Source organism: Acomys russatus, chromosome 8 (assembly GCF_903995435.1).
Source record: "Acomys russatus chromosome 8, mAcoRus1.1, whole genome shotgun sequence".
In the NCBI taxonomy this organism is placed as follows: Eukaryota; Metazoa; Chordata; class Mammalia; order Rodentia; family Muridae; genus Acomys; species Acomys russatus.
This window is the reverse complement of record NC_067144.1, coordinates 73,215,064-73,238,632: the sequence shown is the minus strand read 5'-3', so window position 1 is coordinate 73,238,632 and position 23,569 is coordinate 73,215,064. Positions and strand designations below refer to the sequence as shown.

General features: G+C 43.5%; 1 protein-coding gene across 1 annotated transcript in view; it reads right to left on the bottom strand.

The window, feature by feature from the left end:
* Window positions 1-23,569, bottom strand: part of Dyrk1a (dual specificity tyrosine phosphorylation regulated kinase 1A) — a 114,990-nt gene that overhangs the window by 25,977 nt on the left and 65,444 nt on the right. Inside the window, exons 3-5 of the mRNA XM_051150291.1 lie at window positions 9,260-9,456; window positions 4,969-5,088; window positions 2,839-3,027 (exon numbers count right to left, since the gene is read on the bottom strand). Of these exons, the coding sequence (XP_051006248.1) occupies window positions 2,839-3,027; window positions 4,969-5,088; window positions 9,260-9,456 (506 nt within the window). The remainder of the gene's footprint in view (window positions 1-2,838; window positions 3,028-4,968; window positions 5,089-9,259; window positions 9,457-23,569) is intronic.

The following is a 23,569-nucleotide window of genomic DNA, read 5'->3' as shown; positions in this document are numbered from 1 at the left end:
GTGCACGTAGATATGTGTATGTGTGTATGTTTGTGTGTGTGTGCACGTAGATGTGTGTGTGTGTGTGTGTATAATAGCATGTGCTTTTTAAAAAATAAAACAATGTACTTGACTATTGGGTTTTTTCATTGTTATTGTTGAGGCAGGGTCTCACTGTATAACCCTGGCTGGCCTAGAACTCACTATGGACCAGGCTCACACATCTTCCTCACACATCTTCCTGCCTCTGTCTCTCCAGTTCTGCATTTACAGGCATGCACCACCACTCCAGCTCAACTATTCTTTTAACGTAGAAAAACTTGATTTAATCCTAAGAATACATACAAAGTTCTAATGTGTCTCAGAAATTTTTCTAATTTTAAATTAGAATTCTCATATACAAAAATGACTTAAGAGAATTAGTCTATTTTTTAAAAAAAAAGTTGCCAGCAAAGTACTATAGTGGGAATGTTATAATTAGATGCTTTAAACTCTTCTACCCAAACACAAATGATAGAGCTGATTAATACATTACACATCTGTAATATGACACAGTGTGAGCAGGCAATGGTTTTAGATACATCTGACCACATTTCACAAAGTTTGGCGGCCGAGTCTCAGAAGAGCCCAATATGAAGACTGCGGCCACTGGCTTAGGAAAGAGGAGCCTTCTCCACGCCCACATCAGCGAGGCTCAGATACACTCGAAATGATAAATGACATGCAGCTGGAGTGCGCGCTGTGCACGGTCTGAATACCACTGTCTGCCGCCTTCCACACCAGACGCTGTGCCTGTGAACACGTGACGAGTAGTTCTGATATCTTTTACTCTGGTGACAACTACACCCACATTAGCAAGAGTGGCCCGTGAGTACCCTGTGCCCAGAGGTCACTCACAAGGACTGAACACCTTCCGACTTAGCCAACAGCGAGCTGCTTAAATGCTAGTGGGTGGGGTAAGAGGTATGCGTTAGCCTGAGGTCTGCATTAAATGTGCCAATGCATAAAATCCAGCCATTAGAGATTCTCATTTATGTAGGATTACGGTACAAGCTTCTGGAGATTTTCAATTTATAATCAGGACTAATAAACAATGGCTAAAAGAAATAAGAAAATTCCCTCATTTGACAGACCTGACAGAAAATTCAGATAAATTAGGTCCCGTCCCTGTGGTGAATGACAGGTCCTAGCTGTGAAGGTAACTACTGCACGTCTCAGCCAAGATGCAGACAAGCAGCACAGTCAGGTAACCGGAGCCAGAACCAAATTCACCTGTCCTGTCAGACTGCGCTCCTCTGCTCTGGGCCAACGGAGCACAACAAGACCAAGGTGGAGAGGGGAGCTGAGAACCCAGGGCTGCTGGGCAGGGGAGCACCACGGGCAGCACGCCATGGTGGAAGGACCACAGAAGAGGACAGGCCCTGCTGACTACTCCTCAGGGTAGGGGCAGCACTCCGTCTGTCCTTCCGTCCGTTTGTTTGTAGGGCGCTCCCAAGCCTCATTAAGACACAGGCCTCAACAGTGCTTTGCTCAAACGACTGTCCCGGAGACGCAGGAAACATGAAGAATGAGGCCTCAGATACTATGAAAGCCCTGACTCGGTAGAAAAAGGTGGCAAGCGTCCTTTACAGCAGCCGTGCCTGGTGCGGCCACGCGGAGCTGGAGCGGGCACACCGCTTCCCTAGTCAGCAGCGCCTCTAAGAGTCACCTGTGGCTAAGGCCAACAATGCACTTTAGTCCTTAGCAAGATTACATCTGACGGAGGAATATTACCAACATAGTTAAAAGAACATATTCTGCTTTCTCTCAGACCCGACACACATTCTGACCCTATAGGTATCCGTCTGGCTTCTTGAGACATGCTCTCACATGCCCAAAGCTGGCCCCACACTCAGTGTTCACTCCTGGTAACCCTGCCGCTGCCTCGCAGGCTCTAGCATTACAGCCATATGCCACCACACCCACTTCTTCAGTTTTTGTGGTTTTTTGTTTTGTTTTTTTTCCCCCTACAGCCTGTTTTTAATCAACAAAGCAAAAAGGAATTTTACGAAAAGTCATTTTGACTCCCACTTTATTTTACACAGTAAAAAGTAGGTTTGGATTGCATGTAACTACCTAACTTAATGGCATCAACAGTAAACCAAAGCTCTAACAAAAAGAGCCTAGTGACTCCATGAGATGGGAGGGTGGAGCAGCCAGAGAGAAAGCTTTATGGAACACAAGTGGCGTGTGCCGTGCTCTCAGCTGCAGGACCCGAAGCAGGAAAGTTCCCGGCCAGCCAGGGCCTAGGCACATCCTGTTTCCAAAGAAAGAAAAGGTGAGGAGGGAGTGACCACCCCTGGGTGAGCACACGGAGGCTCGGAGCTCAGGTGAGGACAGGAGAACAGCCGGGCCCAGCGCAAGGCCGGTGCTCTGCGGATGGTCCGAGAGCTCCGACGCTGGTCTCCCAGCACAAGCCGCTGCAGTCAGAACGGCTGGTGAAACGCAGGGCACAGCTCCAGCCTCAGGGAGAGCAAGGGCGCCGGCCATGCTGCAAGAGAACCCTGAGCAGCCAGGCGGTGTCCTCCAAACCATCAACGACAACTGACTAGCCCAGACCAAAGAGGACTCACTAGCTGTCAGCAAGGAACGTTAATCACTTAGTCACAGCTAACAGTGAGTAGTCAGCAGCGAAAGAAACATTCGTAAACATAAAAAGGTTACTGGAACTTTTATAGCTGCGAACTATGATCGTTTAATTATTTAAATGTACATTGTTCACATAAGCATATTAGTATTAAAGGTGTGTTACTAAGGATTTACTACTATGACCAAACACAACTTTTAATTAGTGAGTTTCAGTGCTCTCCTTTCAGTTACCTGTCCGAATGAGCCCTTGCCTATCAAGGAGTCGATTTCATAGCGGTCCATCCACTTCTCCCCGTTCTTCACGATGTAGTCGTAGTTGTCGTCGTCGTAGCCGTCGTTGTACACCTTGCGCTCCTTCTTGTGGCTGGAGTCGTCGCCCTGGCCCTGCTGGTGCCGTCGCTTCTTCTTTGCATAGTAAACCTGCAGGGAGTTCACAGGTTAAACCGTGACTGGGTCATGCCCGAAGACGCTGGCTACAGGCACACGCCTCACACACCAGCGGGAAGTGGAGCACTCTTTTCTAATAAAAACGCAAAACAAAACACACATCTTCTGCAGTTAGCATATGAATGCAAAAAGAGAACCAATGCGGCCACGTCCGTGTGGATCACAGTGCTGCGCTGCAGAGGCACTTTATAAAGAAGAGGCACAGTGGTGGCCTACTGCATCCCACTCAGGAAAACTCAAAGCTCCTCACACTTCTGTTAGCACATGGCTTAGTTTACGTACAGTGAGATTACAGATCTTAGAAATACAGTGAGGAATCCCCAAACAAAGGAGTAAACTTTCATTCCCTCAAAGATGAACTCAAAGTTCAAGGTCTTTTATGTCCTCTTCTCCCAGCACTACTAATTTGATATTTAATCTTACAGCAAAAGATTTTTAAGATGAAAGCTTTAAATACCAATGAATTGATGTTTTACTAAAATCATCCAATTTCTATGTAAGAGAAAATAGCCTAATGACTAATAAAAGCCATGGCCATCCGGCCTCATACCTCCCTGCCAATCCCTTACGCCTTTGGGTCAACCCCAAACCAAGTTGTTTTTCTTACAGCTTAGTTTTTAAAGCTACTCGGGTGACAACAATAACCTTCTAAGAACTTGGTACCTTGATGCACTGTGACAAGACGTCTGATAAATGAACTTCAACAAAAGTGCTGCTAAGGACAGGTTAGCCCAGGTATGACACAACACCCTGACACTGATACACTGTGAGGAACAATGTTCCGGATGTTTCCAGATAATCACAAGGTATCATAACCAAATGTGTACAAGTGAGGCTTTCTAATTTCACACTGACCCTGCTGAAGCACTAAGAACAGCTCTGAGGCAAGTGGCTCTGGAGCCTTCAGGGTGAGAAGGTCCCAGAGGGGAGGCACTGCCTCCTCTATGCTTAACAATGAGCTACAAAGCTAGAGTGGAGGCCAGAAGCAAATGGCAACCACGCAGAAAAGGGCCAAACACCAGACACAAGCCAAGATACAAGAAAAATAATTCAATGTGCTTATTTTTTTTAATCCTATTCTTCATTTTAATTTTCTGATTATCTTACCATGGGAAGACACAGATAAGAGAATACACAAAACCAGACATGGTAGATTACCTCTGCAATCCCAGCATTCAGCAGGCTGAGGCAGGAGGACTGCTACGAGTTCAAAATCAGCCTAGGCTACAGAGTAAGATCCTGCCTCGAAAATAAGTAAAAAAAAAATTTTTTTTTAGAAAAGTGTAATAGAAATGTGATTAGTTAAAATAAAGCAGACCCATTTGACTTAATGTTAAATGTCAGGACTTCAGCAGAAAATATATATTCATTTTTAATATTTAATATAATATATACCGTATTTTTCAGACTGTGAGACACACCTGACCATAAGGCACATCCAGTTTTTAGAGAACAAGAAAAACAGTAAAAACAGCAATCGGACCATAAGGCGTATCCTAATTCCCGCCCCCCTCCACTTTAGGGGGTCAGGGGGAGGAGTATATCTTATGGTCTGAAAAATACGGTATATGAAAACTTAAGCAAAAGTCTACTACTGCCTACATACTTTTTGTAATTATTAGTCACCCTTTCTTGCTCTGAGGAAAAGCTATAGAAATGACTCTGAGTAGTAAATACGCCTTTGGAAAAGAGGAAGTTATCGACCATTTTCCTACCTGCAGCCCTGGTGATACATTTTCTATAGTTGTAATTATATATAAATCATTAATTTATTAGAACCCATAATACTCATAAATGGTAATCATTAGACACAAAACACATTAGACACATTTAGTTGTCTAAAGAGGCAATAGAAGACTTGTCCCTTGATCTGTTGAAATTGTAGATGACACCATAGCAAATTAAGACTCTTACCTCATTAATATGCTTGTATGTTTTGATCAAGTCAACAGAAAGTTTTCTCAGAGGAGCAGTTGCTGGATCACGGAAGGTTTGGGGCATCCGCCTCTGTAACATGACAATGTCAGGCATCACCTTAAATAGACAGAAAGACTAGCAGTTTAACTACACTGCAGCTGTGTAACACCCTGCACAACAACTTAGTCAAGATCCCAGTACCAAAACTAACAGTCAAGTCCCTTCTGCCATATACTTACTTTGTCAAGCTCTCCCTACTATAACCTAGGAAAGGCCCTTCTACCACAGCCGGTCAAGTGCCCTCCACCATGATCTAGTAAAGACTCTTCTAAATAATACACTTATATTAGGCTATGCAATCTCAAGGTAATTTCTTTTATCTGGATTGTAAGGGAGCAAATCAATGAAATTAAGATGCAGTATGCCCAGATATCTATTTCCCCCAACAGTGGGATTCCAGGTCCACCTATGATCCTGCAAACATCTGTGATGCTGCACCACATGCCTCCTCTTCCATGTCATTAGTCATATAGCAGTGTCTTTTTCTGAATTATTTCTAAAGCCTGGCTGGTTTACAGCAGGCATGTAAGAACACACCTAGCCACTGAAGCAGCCTGCATCTTCTTAACCCAGCTGATTCACAGAGGCCAGGCAGATGCTGCAAAAGTATAGTTCTAACATCCCCATAAGCACCTGCTCCTGTCACAGAAACAAGACTGAAAACTGCACAAGCATGACAAGGTCACGGAGCCCTTCTGCCGCCAGGTGCCATGTCTCAGTCATGGAGGGTTCATAAAAGGGTTTCTTGCAGTCAAGAGACTCAAATCCAATGACACTGGCACCTACAATGATGACCACCAGGCCATCCTGTGCCTGCTCAGCTCTTACAGACCTTTACAGCACTCAAGTTTTGGGGACCAGAAGATACCCCCAAATGAAACCTTTCTTAAAGGTCAGCAGTTTGGGAGGCAAAGCAATAAGGACTATCCAACTTCACAGAAATGTCTAATGATGATCATCTCTTCTGAATAAGGCTACCTAGCAAGGGTTAACCACAGTGATTCTAACTGTTCATCTAAATGGTAGTCTTAGTTAACAGGACTTGAATTAACTTCCCAAATACTTTATTTCTTAAAATACAAACAGAAAAAACTAAATTCAAAGAATACCACTCCTTGAGGACTTAATTTATTAAACAGACAATACTAGTAATAAGTCAATTCTTTTGTGTGAATTAATGCTATAAGCATTTGAAGTAATGAAAAGGCTTTAACAGTTGGGTTTGTTTGGGGTTTGTTTTTTAATTTAAGTCCCTGGAATTGTTTCATGAAAGTCACTTATGTTCGAGAGGCTCTTTCTTGGGCTGATGCAATGCACCCTCAGTTTGAAGTTTCACAAACACACAGATGTTATAAAAACAAACAAGCAAACACGACTGCTCCACCACCACCACCACCCATGTAGGAGTTGGTGTTACAGCAAAGCACTGGCTAAGCAAACAGTAAGACAGCACGAGCAGTAACTGTTGCTATTAGGGAAAACTATTTTGAGCATCTACACGTTGTACGAATTTTGTAAGAGAAAGTACCATCCTGCCACCATTTATACCTGAGTGCTGCCCTAATAAATGACCAGGGTTCTAGAGCAAGTACAGCTACACAAGGACACCACCAAAAGACACGACAAAGTGGAGAAGGAAACCCCTAGACAGAAAACTACAAGCAACTAAGGAATACTGAAAGCAGGAGGAATCCCCAGGGAAGAGCAGGCCAGCCTGTTAGCCAGCACCACATGCTCCGCCCGGAAAACATGCATGTAAGTAACAATGTGCAGACTGAGCGGGTAATATTTAGGTATCTACTCTTCACTCAAATTTTCCATTTCATTCATGTTACATTCAGTGATTATTTTCATTCATAAGGAAACAGAACACTGTTTTCTGCCTTTCTGCTACTCTCAGAGAAATCAATGAAGTGCAAGGAACAGCACTTAACACCCACATCCAGGGAACGGTGGAGCCCAGGAGGGCTGGGCTAGCCTAGAGGTCAGGATTCCAGTGGAGCCCAGGAGGGCTGGGCTAGCCTAGAGATCAGGTGGAGCCCAGGAGGGCTGAGCTAGCCTAGAGACCAAACACACTTATGGAAAAAAACAAAAAAAACAAAAAAAAAAAAAAAAACAAAAAAAAAAAAAAAAAAAAAAAAAAAAAAAAAAAAACCCAAAAAACTAATGACTAGAAATAAATCCTAAGTTAGTTCCTTTCAAAGTACTTGTACAGTAAGTCTCACGTGAAAGACACTGGCGAAATGGTAAGAAACACGTAAATCAATTATAAAATTTATAGAATATAATCACTAGAAGATATTTAAGGGGGTATGGAATATGGCTCCAATCTTACATTCAAGAACCTACCAGGAGCTGTGCATGGTGGCGCAAGCCTGTAATCCCAGCACTCAGGGAGGCAGAGGTAGGCCAATCTCTGTGAGTTCGAGATCAGCCTGGAATACAAAGCAAGTCCTGGCTACACAGAGAAACTGTCTTGAAAAAACAAAATAGGGCCTATCAGACATGAGGTGTCTGTGTGGTTTAACTCAATTCTTGTAAGCAGCTCAGGCGTGCACCAGGCACCAATTAGCATGCTCCTGGGTGAGCCACATGGCTCAACGCCAAGAAAGATACCTTCTTCAAGACTGCCTTGCTGGACTTGGAAACTTCTCGACTTGAAAGGAATACTTCATTATTACTTAATAGTCATTTGTGTGTTTTTCGGTAGCCCTGGCTGCCTTAGAATGCACTATGTAGACAAAGCTGGACTCAAACTCAAGAGATCCACTTGCCTCTGCATCCCAAGCGCTGAGACTAAAAGTGTACATCACCACACCTGCCTCTACTTAATAGCTTTTTTTTTTTTTTTTTACATCACGTGAACTTATAACTTTTAAGTGATTTAAAGAGCAGATAGTAGCTGGCTGTGAAAACAGATACTGTGCTCGCTACACTGCCCTCTAACATGCTGTAATGATAGAGAGCATCTGGCAGGACCGGTCTCTGTCTCTCTGTAAATGGAACTGCGACCATCTAAGAGTGCTACGTCTAAGACGGAAGCAAGCAGGGCTGGACTCTGAGGTCTGCCTCCACTCACACACACCTCAGAACTGAAGATCGAGGCTTCAGCTGAAGAGCATATTAAAGCAACATCTGTGTGGCACGCTTATGAAGCAAATGGGAGTGTGACCCTGAGCACACTGGTTCTTCAGAGCACACGCCAAGCAGAGCCGTGTGCTTTGGGTACTTCACTCTTTCGGCTTCTCTCTGTGCTTCCCTCTGGTACATGACAAGAGCTTTCTAACCCTGACCATGCTGATGAACTGTCCAGCTGCCACACACAGCCTAACTCCCGAATCAGACGGCTGCAGGAAACAAGGTCTAAGCGCCAGCACGCTGCTGCTGTTCACGTGCTCTCTGTGCTGTGCCCGTGACACAGACACTCCACCACAGCCAACTACTCACCTAGCACCACACGTCACCCAGCGAGAGAACGCACACTCCACTTGACTAACCCACTACAAGAAATGCTGTGTCCCTTGCTTGTTGTACCAACGATCAGAACGAGCCGTGGCCAGCTAAGCCCTCAATCTGCAGAGCACAGTGCTCCTTCCTCAGCAGAGACAACAGGAACTCACCTCACAACTGGACAGAGGGGGACTCCCCAACAGCGGCTATAGAAGGGCGCCGCTGATTGGGACATTTAAGACATGCGTGCACATGTGTATACAATGTGCTCATAGAGACTACAGCGACCTTTTTATACCCCAATTTATGAAAAACAGCTGGATCTGTAGTCTGAATATTAGACTACATAGCATGCTTAAAATTCCCATATTCATCCTTTGAGTCTCAAGGACTTTTGCCTATAGTTTCATAAATGTGTATAAAAGTTATTTTAACATAAAATCAGTTCCTGTAAGTTTGTTGTAATTCTTACTTTCCTATAACTTTCTTAAGTTAACAATTACCTTTCTATAATTTTTTTTTTAAATATTCTTCTTTAAAAATAATTTTATTTCTGAATGAGCAGCTGTGCTGCTCCTGAGCATCTTTCAGTGAAGGATAAACGTGTACAAAGGGTGAGGAGCATCAGCAAACTTAGATCCGAACTCGTAAACACGTTCTGTCTGCCGAACTTTCATTTACCACATGAAACTGAAGCGGCTTTCCCATTTTACTGGTCTAGTGTTTTCAAGGCGAGAAGCTGTATTTTCCCCACCACTTAGCATAATAGTAAGATTACCTGGTTAGTTAGAGGCTGCTGAATCTGCTCAGAATACGATAAGGCAGAAACCTGCTGGTCACTTATGTTTGGCTGGCGACGGTCACTGTACTGGTGTGGATGGGGCATCTGTCCAGCCATCTGCAGGCCAGCAGCATGGAACGAGAACGACGGTGCAAGCCGGACAGATGAAGGTTTGCATGCTGAAGTCTCTCCTCCTGGGAACACATGAGCCAAGTTTTACAAAGTATTCACATCCTAATGTGTATCACTGATGTATCCTAGCTACTTAAATCAGTGCTTTAGGACAGTCAATAATAATAATAATAATAATAATAATAATAATAATAATAATAATAATAATAATAATAATAATAATAATAAAAAAAGCCTATGTAACAACCTACAGGTGTAGTCATTCAACATAAAAGCTATATGTTAAACTATATATAAGACAGAGATTAAAATGAGTATAAATTTCTTTTGAGAGAATCCTTTTAAAAGCTTTTTCTGGGCTGGAGAGATGGCTCAGAGGTTAAGAGCACTGTCTGTTCTTCCAAAGGTTCTGAGTTCAATTCCCAGCAACCACATGGTGGCTCACAACCATCTATAACAAGATCTGGTGCCTTCTTCTGGCCTGCAGGCACACATGAGGGCAGAATACTGTGCAAATAATAAATAAATAAATCTTTTTTAAAAAGCTTTTTATAACAAATTATTTACTATTTTTAGTTTTCTGAGTGTGTACACACATGGGAGTTCAGAAAGCAGGCTGCATTAGCCAGCTTCTCTAGGTGGGCCACGTGAGCCTTAGGGTTCAAACTGAACTCATATCAGATTTGGCACCGAGTGTCTTTACCCACAGAGTCATCTCATCTGTCCAAAAGTAACAACTGTTTTTGATTTTTGGTTTTTCGAGACAGGTTTTCTCTGTGTAGCCCTGGCTATCCCGGAATCACTTTGTACACCAGGCTGGCCTTGAACTCACAGAGTTCCGCCTGCTGAGATTACAGGCACGTGCTACTAGTAGCGCCCGACCAAGTAACAACTTTTAATACTTTTTCTCACTCATGAAATTCTCAAGACTTAAGAACTGTGCATCACAGGAAGAATTCTCAAGAAGGGCCCAGTGCTATCCATCAGCAGCATCGTGGGCTAGCCCTACCCCAAAACCAGGCTGAGGAAGCTACACTGTGATGTTCTCCACTGACAGGCGTTACCACGGTGAGCAGCACATTCAAATACCTGACTGAACCTCATTCAAGGATGCAAGGCTCCCCTGGGCTTTCCCAACACTGTCCTAGAGAAACAGACCTGGAAAGCCAGAAGGGAGACAGTGAAGAAAACCAGAGCGCTCGATAACCACTTACAGGTAAGCTAGGAACCATGATTACACTACTACCCACAGCAGAAAAGAAAGATGAACGCTGAGTCCATAGAACCACTGACAGCTGACCAAGGAAAGGGGATACTTGCTTTAAAAAAAATAGTTTCTTCTCTGCAGACAAAGTTGTAATTAGAAAAGACAGATTTAAAACCCTGTCGATCAATTAGAGCCCCAAATATTTCTGTCTCCTCTAAAATGAACGTCCAACATTCACCAGACCACACTGCGCAGAACAGGACACTCTGCCCAACGTTGTTGCTATTTTAAAGGCCCTCAACTGGAGCGCAGGCTGAGGCAAGGCGCAGGTCTGCGATTTCAGCTCTACCATACACCTGTAAGATCCTTGTGTGGCCAGTGTCGTGATCATAGCTAACTACCTGACACAGGTGCAGTGAAAGGCTTACAGCAACCCTAGGAACTCAGGATTGGACAGATATTATCAGCCGTCACCGCACACCCAGCACTTCTAACTTTACTGAGATGGAGTAAAAACCATGTAGACAATGTGCAACCTGGCCGACCCCAACACTTAACTGGGTGCAGAATGAAGTCTGCAGACTCAAGAGAACAACGTTCAAGCCCCGCAACTTCAGTCTGTTTCTCCTTCTCTACCACAGCAGACTCTGCAGTCACGGCAGAGGGCCTCCACGAGGCGCCCCAGCCCCAGCCCCAGGAGCCGTGTCCTGACCAACACTCCAATGCCAGCTTTCTTTTTCCTCCACACATCTCAGTGTGGTCACTGAAGTGGATTCCTATGACTGTTCATCTGTCCTGTGTACACCTCTGCATTTACCAAAAAAAAAAAAAAAAAAAAAAAAGGATGGTTACAGTGGCCTTTCTAAACTGTAGAGTTCAGACCTGTCACCTTCTGGAACCTGTCTTTGGCACTGCTCTCAGATCAGCTTGCCTTACCATGGCAGAGCTTCATCTGACCTACACTGAGAGATCAGACTAGTCAAGTGACATCAAGCCTATCTTAAGAAGAGAACCTTCTCTAAACTTTTCAGATTTTTGGTCAATTTAATTAAATGGAAAAACTATATAATGAAGGAGAAAAAACTTAACTCCCAGGAAATTATGCTAAGCAAATAACTGATGTGAACAAAGAGGACAGTCATGTCTGTAGCAGCAAAAATTCAGAATTCTAACTGCCAAACAGTATGGACAAGGGCTTTAAGTCTATATGCTAAAAACAAAAACAAAAAATGGAGCAACCGAATATAAACAACATTAGCGGTAACACTAGTACGGTTAAGGTTGTGAGTGACAAATCACTTAACCATTTAGAATCTTGGTTTTCCCTATTCAATGTTAGAAGTCTAAGGAGAGGCCATCTGCACCTGGATACGCAGTTCTAAAATAGAGCTTGATAGTTAACATCTCAAAAAACTGCCAGTTGATGTCGAGGCTGTTTTAATCGGGTGCACAGGATGCAGCACTGCTTTATGCCGATTTTAGGTTGTGTGAGCCCAGCACTCGGGAGGCAGAGTTGAAAGGCATCCTGATCTACACAGCAAGTTTCCAGGTCAGCCACGGTTAAATGTCTTAAATAAATGTACAAATAAACAAGCAAGCAAACAGGTGAAAAGCTGTTCCCCAGATGATCCAAAAATAAGCACTGTGTGCTTGCCTTCCCAGTGAGTCTGGCTTTGGTCCTTTAACATGAGGTGGTCCATGACTGGTAGCTATGTGACATGGTGTCTTCTTGTCCGTACATGCTACACGTTATTTTGTAAAAAACCAGGCAGGAGGAGAGGAGGCAAAGAACGAAATCCCCAAGCAGCAGTGCGGGCCCTGAGCGCTGGCATGACAGAACACAAACAGCTCAGACAGGATGGAGTAAGGCAAGTTACACGGGATGTGCAGCTGGGAAATAGTAAAATAACTTAGAGGGCTGATATCTGTCCAGTTACTGTGCTCTGAAGCTCCTACGATTCCAAGAGGTCTCTGTCTCAATTATTTGGGAGGGAGCCAGGGTAGAGAAGCCCTCAAGACTCTTAAGATTAGCCCCATACCAGGTTTCCACTCACTCCTTTCCTACCATAAGATTCCAAGACAAATTGGTGCAGACATTTTTCTCAACCTGACTCTGAATGGACGCAATTACCATGTGCATATTCTTCCTCAAGCGCCCACCTCCCGCTCACACCCACATAGAGATGATATGCTAATAAAGAACGAGGTTCAATCATACAAAATTATTGGTGTTTAGCCTCCTTTGGGCTCTAAAGCAACAATTTTGTAGGATTCAACCCAGTATTTACCACATTACAAATGATCCTTATTCTATTAAACTAACAAGCAACTACAGCATTTTAGCCCAAGAGTAAACAACAATACACCGGCATATCAAATGACCTAGCTACCTGATAAAGTTTTAACATTTAATTTTTCTAATCATTATTCGACGTTCAGTTCCACGGAGCACTTCAACTTACTGAAGAAAATATGCAACGCCCCGGTGTCCCTTCATTGTCCTCTCAACTGTGTCAGCTGTTTTTGCCACGAAGGCATGTTGAACTTTGAAAGGCCCACTAAAATTTTGTTGCCAAATTATCAGTTTGAAACGGTTTGTCAATGTGTTCAAAGCAGAGCTGCAATGGCTAGGGAGTAGGTCCCTAGTGAAAAGTGACACAGGCTGTGTGGAACAGTCCATCAGCACACTGTTGGGCTGGTGTGTGATATGACTCTACACTGCAGACCCAAGGGAAGAGCAAACTGTGGAAGCCCCGAGTAAGTGTAACAAGGAGCAATGAGGCACTTGTCTGAACCTGACCTCCCCACAGGTCACTACACTTAGCTATCCTGAATGTCTCTACTATTAATGTGCAAATATAAGACTAGTGACCGCATTATTCTGTATTCGACTTTAAGGCGTATGTATAACAACAGTAAGGAACAAAAAAAAAAAAAAAAAAAAAAAAAGAATTCCAAGTAAATCCAAATTAGAGCACCCAAATCTGGGCACAGAATTCCTTAAACACCGAAAACCAGGTTTGCATGGGAATAGCCTACAAAATAAAATGATAAGGAGGAAAAATATGTCAGAGAAACAAAGGTCTGGGACTAAGCGGGCAATGACTGAACCCATGAGTGCGTCTGTGATGATTTACTTCACCAGCAGCGGCAAGCACGCTACTTGCACATCCTCTGCATTCAGCAGGTTGTTTTTCAGTGGTTGAACCCAGGACAAACTGAATCTATCAACCAAGAAATCGTTGAGGTGAAGGGTAAGGATGAAGGAGTTATTCTGAAAATGAAGCTCAGTCAGAAGTGAAGAGCAAGAAGTCTGTGGTCGCTGAGAAGAAAGAGCCATCTTGTGTAGTCTCCCCATCACGTGACAAGCAGTGTCAGACCCAAAGAGAGCATGGCAGCACTGCTAAGCTGTGTGGACAGAGGAGAGCTCAAGGCTGCAGGACCGTGTGGGTCACCCCTGGACTCTTGTCTCTAGCTAAGCTACACAGTATGGAGGTCGCCGTGCTGTTAGGCACACAAGCCTATCAGAAAGGTAGGCGCCTAGGCACTATGAGGACCCACGCAGGGCCCGTGACACTGGGTTCCAATCAACTACAGAGCACAAACCAGGACAAACCACCACAGGCATCCAACAGAGAGAGGTTCAGGGTCTACCTAGCTCTACCATAAAATAAACACAGACTGACTGACTGACTGACTGACTGACTGACTCCAGGGATGCAGACGCAGTCACACACTCTTCAAGGAGGGCGGCAGATGTAGATGCTCGGGAGCTCAGCACAGACACTGTAACATCAACCTAACCCACCAGGACAGCAAGAGCTGAGAATACCATTAGCAAGAAATAAGAAAGTGAAAACACAAAAATTGCTACCATAAGTAAACAGTGACTCTTACTAGAGAAGCCCAACCTCTAAAAGGAACCACACGGAAACTGTTTGACCTCACTGAAGATCAGACACTAGAGAAGACCAGAGGGAGATGGAGCTAGACAGACAGACAGACAGACAGACAGACAGACAATAGATTGATAGATACACAGATTAGACAGATAATAGATGACTGATAAATAGGTAACAGTGATAGACAGATGATAGGTAGGTAGATAGGTAGAGATATATATGACCAAATTAACCAAAAAAAAAAAAAAAAAAAAACTAATGGGAAAAGCAAATACAAACCATATTGAAACATTCAACCAAATTGTTGAAATCGACTATGAAGAAAACAAATCCAAACAGGCAGAGGGTTTTTACATGCAATCAACCCACTGACTTATGAAAAACCATGCAGCCCATGAGAAGAAAGGAAATCATCTTCATGACAACCAAGGAAACAGACCTCCAACCTTCACTTCTGTATCCATTCAAAATATCCTCATAAAAATGCCAGCAAAATACTTTTCAGTCAAAGAAGGAATCTGTCAACATCAGATATACACTCAAAAGAAAGTTCAGGGAGACTCCGAGAAGGAAAATGACTGTAGACAGAAACTAAGTTCCACGTGGAAAAATTAATTACACCAGAGAAAAAAATGTCTAAAAGACAACTGTGTGAGCAAAAATAGCATGTTCTGGAGCTCTTACATCTGTAAAAATAAAGTGCACAGCAGCCACAGCACAGGGGTGAGCACTGCAGCTGAGCAGTGCGGACTCAGGTTAGCCCAGAACAGCTGAGAGACGTGGGAGAGCCACAGAGAGCAGCCACGACTCCTTTGGGCCAGTGTGCAAACGCTGCACTCGTTACTGCAGAACTCACACCTGCTTATTTCTGAGGCACTGCACTATCCTACAAGCTAAACAACGAAAAATTTGATTTAACCTCGTGGCAAAAGTATTTTTACCTCCCAATTGTCAGAGGTAAATTAGGCCCTTACTGCTGAAATAAGAAGCCAAGAATTTAATCTTTAATACAACATGGAATACGAAAAATATTAAAACAACCCCCGATAGAGCTGCTGGATGTCATAAACTATTGTACTGTTAGACACCACATGTGCAAACTTGTATTTTCTCTATTTTAAACTTTACACTAAAACTATTTTAGATAGGAAAAATATAAAGTGGGCAATCCGAGCTGGCACTTAATAGCTGCTGACAGCGCTGACTGTTCCACGTGGGAAACGGTGATCTTCCTGACGGTGCCTATGCTTCTAAAACACTTACAAGTAAAACCATCTAAAACTTTTCGCTCTGCTTAGTGGCTACCCAGCTACCTCTGAGCCCACTAGGATAAGGGAGCAGAAAAACAGAGATATGCCATGTGTGAGGATAAAGTCTGGGGGGAAAAGAAGAGTAAGCTTTGAAGGAGGTCATCTGGCTTTAAAAAAAAAAAAAGGAGGGCGGGCTAGAGAGAATCAGCTTGCCAGGCAGCGACTCAGGGATGAGGACAGCTGCCCAACAGACTTCACAGGTAGTAAGTCAAGAACACAGTGCGCTAAAAATTTCCCAGTAGGAGATTTAGCAACCTCAGCACAAAAGAGAAGATCTTTTACATGGTGCCAACAAATAACCCTGGCCAACAGTTCCCACCTTACTAAAACAGAACTTCTGAAAAACGTAATACTAACACTTTACTACAAACAGGTCCCATGTTAAAAAAAAACAGCAATTACAATAATGGCCACTTACATAATAGTGTTTTAAGTTTGAGCTAAATGTAATAAAAGAAAAAATAGTTATACTTTGTAGCAGTGGTTTTATGATCCTTCCTAGGTAAGCACTCAGTGTAAAGCTCCCAAGAAATTATAAATATTTTTTTTCTAAGTTTATCTATTTCCTTACTAAGCGCTCACCCACCTTCAGGTGGCAAACACCAAACATGTTTCTGGCGGAAATCTAGCATTAGCTCTGTCACTTCAGAGCCCTGAGGAGGATCCCATGGCCTCTCTGGACCAGGAGACACTGCTGAAGCACTGAGCTGCTACTGCACATACACGGAGCCGGGGCTTCTCATCAGGCCAACCAGGACCACATCCCTGAAAACGACAGCCATCTACAGCACGGGTCAGAATGAAGTGTCTGCAGGATTCTGGATTTCCAGAGAACAGTGGCACTTGCCCGCCAGTACTCCCCGGGTCAGTGCTATAGACAATGAGGGAAGCAGTAACTGCTCAAAGCCTAGCTGATACTTAAAGCCCCAATTCTCACAAAGGTGTAAGAAATTGTACAAAAATTCCTTCTTCACACTCATACACTATACTGATTGTAACTCAATAGTTAATTCTATAAGACAACCTAATAATGGACCGTCCCCTTTGGAGTAGATGGCAAGATAGGTTCTGATAGTCTACGTTGGTGAGAGTGGTCAGACAGGGAAGGGAGGGCCCAGGTCAGTCACACACAGGGAAGGGAGGGCCCAGTCTTCATTTCTGAACTGCCCTTCACACTTTTACCTGAGATAGGATTAAAAACAAATTGGTGGCACATCAAATGCTTAACTGTCAGCCATTTAAAAAGTGACAGAAGTGTTTCAAGTGCTTTTGACAAACAGCGTTTCCCATTAGTGTGTTGAGGAGGTCTCCTCACTCTCCTCCGGGTGACCCCCACAATCTACACAGCTTAACTGGAGCCCCCCAGCTGCTCACTAAAGCACCCTGGGCCTGCTGCTCATATTCAGATACCTTTCAAACTTACAAACTGAGCATGTCTGTTTGTAGAACAAAGCTCTGGGTCCTGCCAGGCCAGCTCCTAAACTGAGGTCACTGCGAAAGGATAGATGATGGCGAGAGATCACAGACGAATTAGACTTTCCTGTGTCCAACAAGACAACCAGTCACCATACTCAGTGGACAGGAAAACACTATATAATTTCCAGAGGACACAAAAGGTGATCTATGAATATTAAAAGAGTTTTTTAATGGTAAAATTCCAAATTACTTCATTTTATCAAAAAAAAAATCCAATAAAACAGTAAAATGCTATTTATGTCAGATTAATTAATGGTATGCAATGGTATGCATGTCCATGTATATACACATATGCACATACAACACACAAAAACATATATACACATTTCCTAAAATCACCTCCACCCTATGCCTCAGTTTCTCCTCTAGTCTTACACTTGTAACTCTGTCCAGGCCTTACAACACACCGACAGTATCTTCCAAGAATCCCAAAGTACAAAAACACTGAATCATCACAAAGCCACTAAAAACAAACAAAAAAACACAAAAAACCAGCCAGAAGTTGACTGCTTAGCTGCTTTTCCTCCAGAGAAGGAGCTAACCAGACTTAAACAGTAGAGCCCTGTGCCGACTACAGGCCACCAGACTTTCAACAGAGCCACAACAGTGCTGCATAAAAATGCCCAAAGACTGACTGAGTCTCAGGCACAATCTCTTTGAAAACAGGTGCTGCTTCAAGCCTTCCTTTTCTTCTAAAGCAGGTTCAGCAAAAATAGCTGAGAATTTTTTTAAAAAGAAAGTTAGAAAAAGAGAAAGGAAAGTGCTCTCTCCCCCCATTCCCAAGGATAAACGGGGCCATGTGCATACTCCATACTCTTTTAGTTCTAGCTAAACAGCTATTAAATAAACAAAACATTTTTAAGCCAGTTAAGCACTTATGTCTCTATATTGAATTATAGCTTAACACTTAAAATTATCTAATGAGGCTTAATGATTTGGCTTATGATTTCATCTGGCTTAATGATTTCAATTAAAACACTATGTATTTACAGAAATTTCCATCACAACCCATTCAAAAGACAAAGTATTTATCTGAACAAAGACACTTTAAAAGTCAGTCATGAGTGGGCTTGATGGCATCACCTCTAAGCCCCGCACATGGGCAGCAGCGACAAGCAGGTCTCTTTCAGTCTGAGGTTGCCCTGCTCTACACAGAGTCTGAGGCCACGCAGGCACACACAGTAAGACCCTGTCTCAACCAATCAATAAATAAATGTAATAAACCAAATTAACTGCATAATAATGGTTTAATATTTAAGGATAAAAGTCCCTCATTAAAGATCTATTTATGTAGTAAAATTTGCCCTCTTCACACAGATTATGCAAACACAGCTAACACTGCATTTCTGAGGTAGGCTGGGTGCTGCCAGGAGTCAAACTGCCTTATTGTCAAAGAATCATTAAAACAATATAAACATCTTTAAATGCCACATTCTGCAGGACTCTGAGGTTTCTGAAGACCTTACCCGTCTACAGGATCATGCCTATCTGTTACACCCAGGACGTGTATTCTTGTGATATAAAGAGAGTAGGAATCGAAATGACCACGATTTGATCAGCTGACAATCAGCTCGTCTAACTTAGTTATCCTAAACAGCCTGCGGTAGCTTTTTAAAATAGGAGGTAAACCTTGTATTCTACTTGAGTGGTATAGGTGCAATACCTCATAATAGAGCAGAAATATATATAAAGTGTGTGAAGAATGATCTTAAACTTGAATTCTGTATCAATGTATCAAAATTAAACTTATTTTGCATCAATATACAGATTTCTATACCAGTGAATTAAAAACCTCAGGGATGATGAAGAGCATCAGTGAACCTCCATATAGAGATGGTTTCAAACACGGCAAACCAGCCACTGGTCCTCGTATTGACCACTGACAAATTTTTGCCCCAAACTTGGCAAGCTTGGATGCAGGCAGAGTCGGCGGCCAAACTCTGCCAAGAGAGGGTAAGCAAGTCCTCAATAGTTCCTACCTCACCAATATGTCGGTCTGATACACTGGGCCAGAAGGCCAGAGTTTTGGGTGACTCTCCAGGCAGCAAACTGTCTCTATCGTTTTTTTTTTTTTTTTTTTTTAATATGGAAGCTGCTAACGTGCACTTCATCTTTCCTCGGGTCTCTCTGATGGGATTGAAGACCAAATAGTTTAGTTTCACAATTAAACTTGGTTAGGATGTTTTTGGGTCTAGATAAATGTTTTAAGTTGATAGAGATATGATAGATATTGAGTTAGGTTCAGAATTTTAGACTTCCCGAAATAAGAAAATGTGTTCTTCAAGGTTGCCAAATAAAAATAGCAAAAACACTATAAATGTAATTCCTGAATGTTCTGTGATTCTTCTTGCTGTATGCAGTTTATTTTATATATTTGTAGTAATATAAATGTATATGTAAAAAAAAATAAACATTACCAAGAAAACAAAAAACCTGCATTTCAATTCTATATCTAACCAAAGTAATCCAGAAAATGCTGCTGTCCAAAAGCTGCATCGTCTCCTAAATACGCACGGAACACGCTAGTCTAACGATACAACTGAAGCCACTGAAGGCTCTCCCTGTCTTCACGCTCAATGCAACTCAGGACCACAGACGGAGATCATGCCAACAGATGGCGTGTTAAGGAAAGCATTACGCTCAGTGGTTTAACCCTAAGTATGTAACAGCACGTCTCCCTTCCCCTTTCAGGAAGCACATCTTGACAAGCCAGGAGCACTCGGTAACAACAGGATGGAAACCATGGCTTTCTGTGACATGTTACCACAGCTCTGTGCACAGCTGTCAACAACTAAAGCAAAGACAGAACATAAAAGCACTTATGATTCCTAACTTTGTGCCACGCTGTGCCAATGAGTCAGTGCCAGAAAGCCTGTGCCAGTCTCCACCACAGCTACCTCTCTGGGGGGAGAACTAAGTAGCAAGCCCCTTGGCAGCACCCCCTATGAAGAAACAGCATCCTCAGAGGGCACAGCAGGTCAAAGACAAGCACGGGAAACCCTTAAGAAACCCTCCCGACTCCTCCAGAAAGAAGACTGCTGCATCTGCATAGGAATGAATGAAGAGAGCATGTTGGCAAAGGATAGAGAGCGCTGCTGGGAGGACAAGTGCCCCAAGCACAACCTACATGGGAAGCTGCAGCCACAGGGGAGAAGAAAGATTTTAAAAAACATTTAAGCAAGTTTCAGAAAGCACCTTGTTAAAACAAAGGGAAAGGACCTAGTTGTCTAGTATCCTGAATCTCCTGGTCAACTCACAAAAGGCCCTGTGAAGAGCACAGAACCAGGAAGTGCTTCCCAGCCTGCCTCAGGCTGAACCTGCAGGCCTTTCTTTTAAGGAGCAACTTAACTATGACCAAACAACACAGAACAGTTCAGGGCTGGAAACACAAGTTGACTGAGGTGTAGCTCAGTGGTAGAGCTAGACTTCGCATACACAAAAGACCATAACCCAGGGCATGCTGGGAGTGGAGAACACAGAGAAAAGCAGTTCAATTCAACAGCCTTGGGAGGTCAGTATCCAGCAGGAAAGAGATGCATAAAGTGGACAAGAATCCTCCTGTTTAGACAAGGCACGGCTACCTACAGAACAGTGCTGATCACTACAAGTCAGAAAACAAAACTCACTCAACTAGGTGGTGTTTCTGCAACTGTATCTTGACCAGAAATTTAAAGACTGCTTCCTGGTGCATCCAGCACTTTTGACATTTTCTAGTATAAGACAATTAGAACTGTTAAAAACACTACGAAGATTTCAGTACCAAAACAAGAGGGATAGAGAGAGAACTCAGCAGCTGGACCGTGCGCCTCTCTGACAGGGATCTGAACTCAGCCGCCAGCTGGATGAAAGGTCTTCCGGTTTGAACAGTGGCGGTCCTCCTGAGTCCCACTTACTGAAAAGCTCCCGGTGCTGGTCTTCAGTTCTGTTTACACTAACACCTGAAAATGTCAACTCCCTAATCTCGAAGGTCTGTGGTCTTTGTATCCTTTCCTACAAGTTCATTCTATCAAATGACTTCCATAACCTTCCAAACCTACTAGGAAAAAAAGGATACTGAGGGCCTTGTAAAAGAGAACTTGTTAGTCACTGGCTAGTAGAAATTATATCAAGTATGTGAGAGACCACACATCACATAATTTTGTCACTGAAGTATATGAGGGCTAAGGAATAAGTCTGGGAAAAATAATCTCACTTATAATAAATTCTAAAAATCAGGTTCAGGAAATTAGTCCTTAGTACATAAAAATACTTCTTTTCAGCTGAATGATATCTAAAGTAAAAAATACTGGCGCACACCAATAGCATGTTTTCTACTTCCCGTGTTAAAAAGACAGTTTTCCCCTAAGTCATTTAGGAAAACAAATTCACCTTTGGGGTGAAGTGCTGAGGTGTGGACCCAGGACTATGCACTTGCTCTAACCACTAAGAATTTTGCCCTTTACTCAATTTTTAAGACTTTTAAAATGACCCTCTGTGGGAAAGCTTAAGCTTTGTCACAGATGGAAGCAGTCTTGGAGGGCTTTACCCTTGGGCACCCCATGAATACCTTGTGACAGACTGAGGGAGCCATCCTGGGTCTGGAATTCAGGAAGCAGACCTGGATCCCACCTGGACTATTGTCTTTCTAACTGACCCTCACCAGGAGAAGGAGACGGCCCTTCCCACGTGACTCAGGCAGTTGGGGAGGAGAGAACAAGTTGGGGCTGGGGGAGAGAGCGGAGGGAGCAGCGGACCGGCTGGACCAGCACACGGGCCAGAGAGACACCTAAGGACCCTTCCCGTGGAACAGATACCGGAAGGTTCACTCTTTTGTCCCTTTAACCTTTTTTCCTTCTTGTGTAAGCTAGTTGGGTTGTATAATAAAGTTTAATTATTAAGAAACAGAACCAACAACCCTCAACTACTTAAATGTTGACATACCTACAGTTTTATCAGGGAATAGTTAATAAAACAACCTGTTGGCTGGGTGGCAGAGGCAGGGGGATCTGAATTCAAGGCCAGCCAGGTCTACAGAGTGAGTTCTAGACAGCCAGGGCTACACAGAGAAACCCTGGCTTTAAAAACTAACAACAAAACCCATTTGTTTATGCCGATAGATTGACCATGGGTTCTCTTACAGTGACCCTGAGGAATGGCCTCATTGCAGGGAGTGGCTGACTACAGACCCCACCCCCAGACCCCTCCTCAAGGCAATCTCCAGCAACCAGAGCTGCCCCTGGGAGCTCCTGGGAATCTCTAACCACGGCTTACATGGAGCTAAACATCAACTGCTTCGCAGAGAAAGCAACGCCCTGATCCCACATGCAATCGCCATAGCAAATTCTTTCCACAATTCATTCATTAAGCTGATCCCGGTGGTCACCCAGCACAGCCCAAGGCATTGGCTCACAGTCTGTGTGCTCAGAACCAAGGTAAGTTATAAATGTAAAGTACGCCACTATCATCTCACATCTGATCAGACTTAAATAATGTATCTTAGAAATGCTGAACAAAATTGTATTATTAAAATTAAATTAAATTTTCAACTTTAAAAAATTTGATTTGCTTGTTACATGGACATTGTTGCTCTAGACAAGGTTCTAGCATCAGTGACCTAACTGAAGGTGGTGAGCAAAGCCTCAGCCTCCAGGACGTCTGCATCTCACCACATATGAGCAGGAGTGCCATCAAAGGGCCGGATGGTCTCAGGAAACTGAGCAGGCGCAGTGGCACAGGGCGAGGAGGCCACGCGCTCCCTTCCCTCGTCACCCTCACAACCCACACTGAAGGCACAACCAGCAGACTGCAGCGGCTGTTAGAGCAAAGCTTCCAGAGCTGCCTCCAGCCTGAGCTGCAGAGCAGGGCATACTATATTTAACGGAGCCTTTTGGGGTTCAAAAACAAGCAGGAAAGCCAAGTTTGACCCAGTTCTATAAATGGCATCTCCACCCATCCATCCACCCAAGTTAGAAAGCTTTTTCACTCCTTCTATCCCCTCTCACTCTTTTTCTCCCTCCCCTCCCCCACGCCAGGGTCCAGTCCAGGGCTCTGGCCTGTAACTCACTCATAAATCTAGTTTATTTCTATGCGCTGTCAAAACCTTATCTAGTAAAGCAGGGACCAGAGTAACTGATTCTACCCAGGCTCCATGTCCTCAGTTGCTTCTCAGCATTGCTACCACAATTTATGTTTTCAGAACTCTCAAACCCCACCACTTGAAACACGCAGACCTTGCAGGCTAAAGCTCACACCTCTGGTCTGTCGCGCAGTAACTTTTGTCTGGACCACACTGGCCATCTTG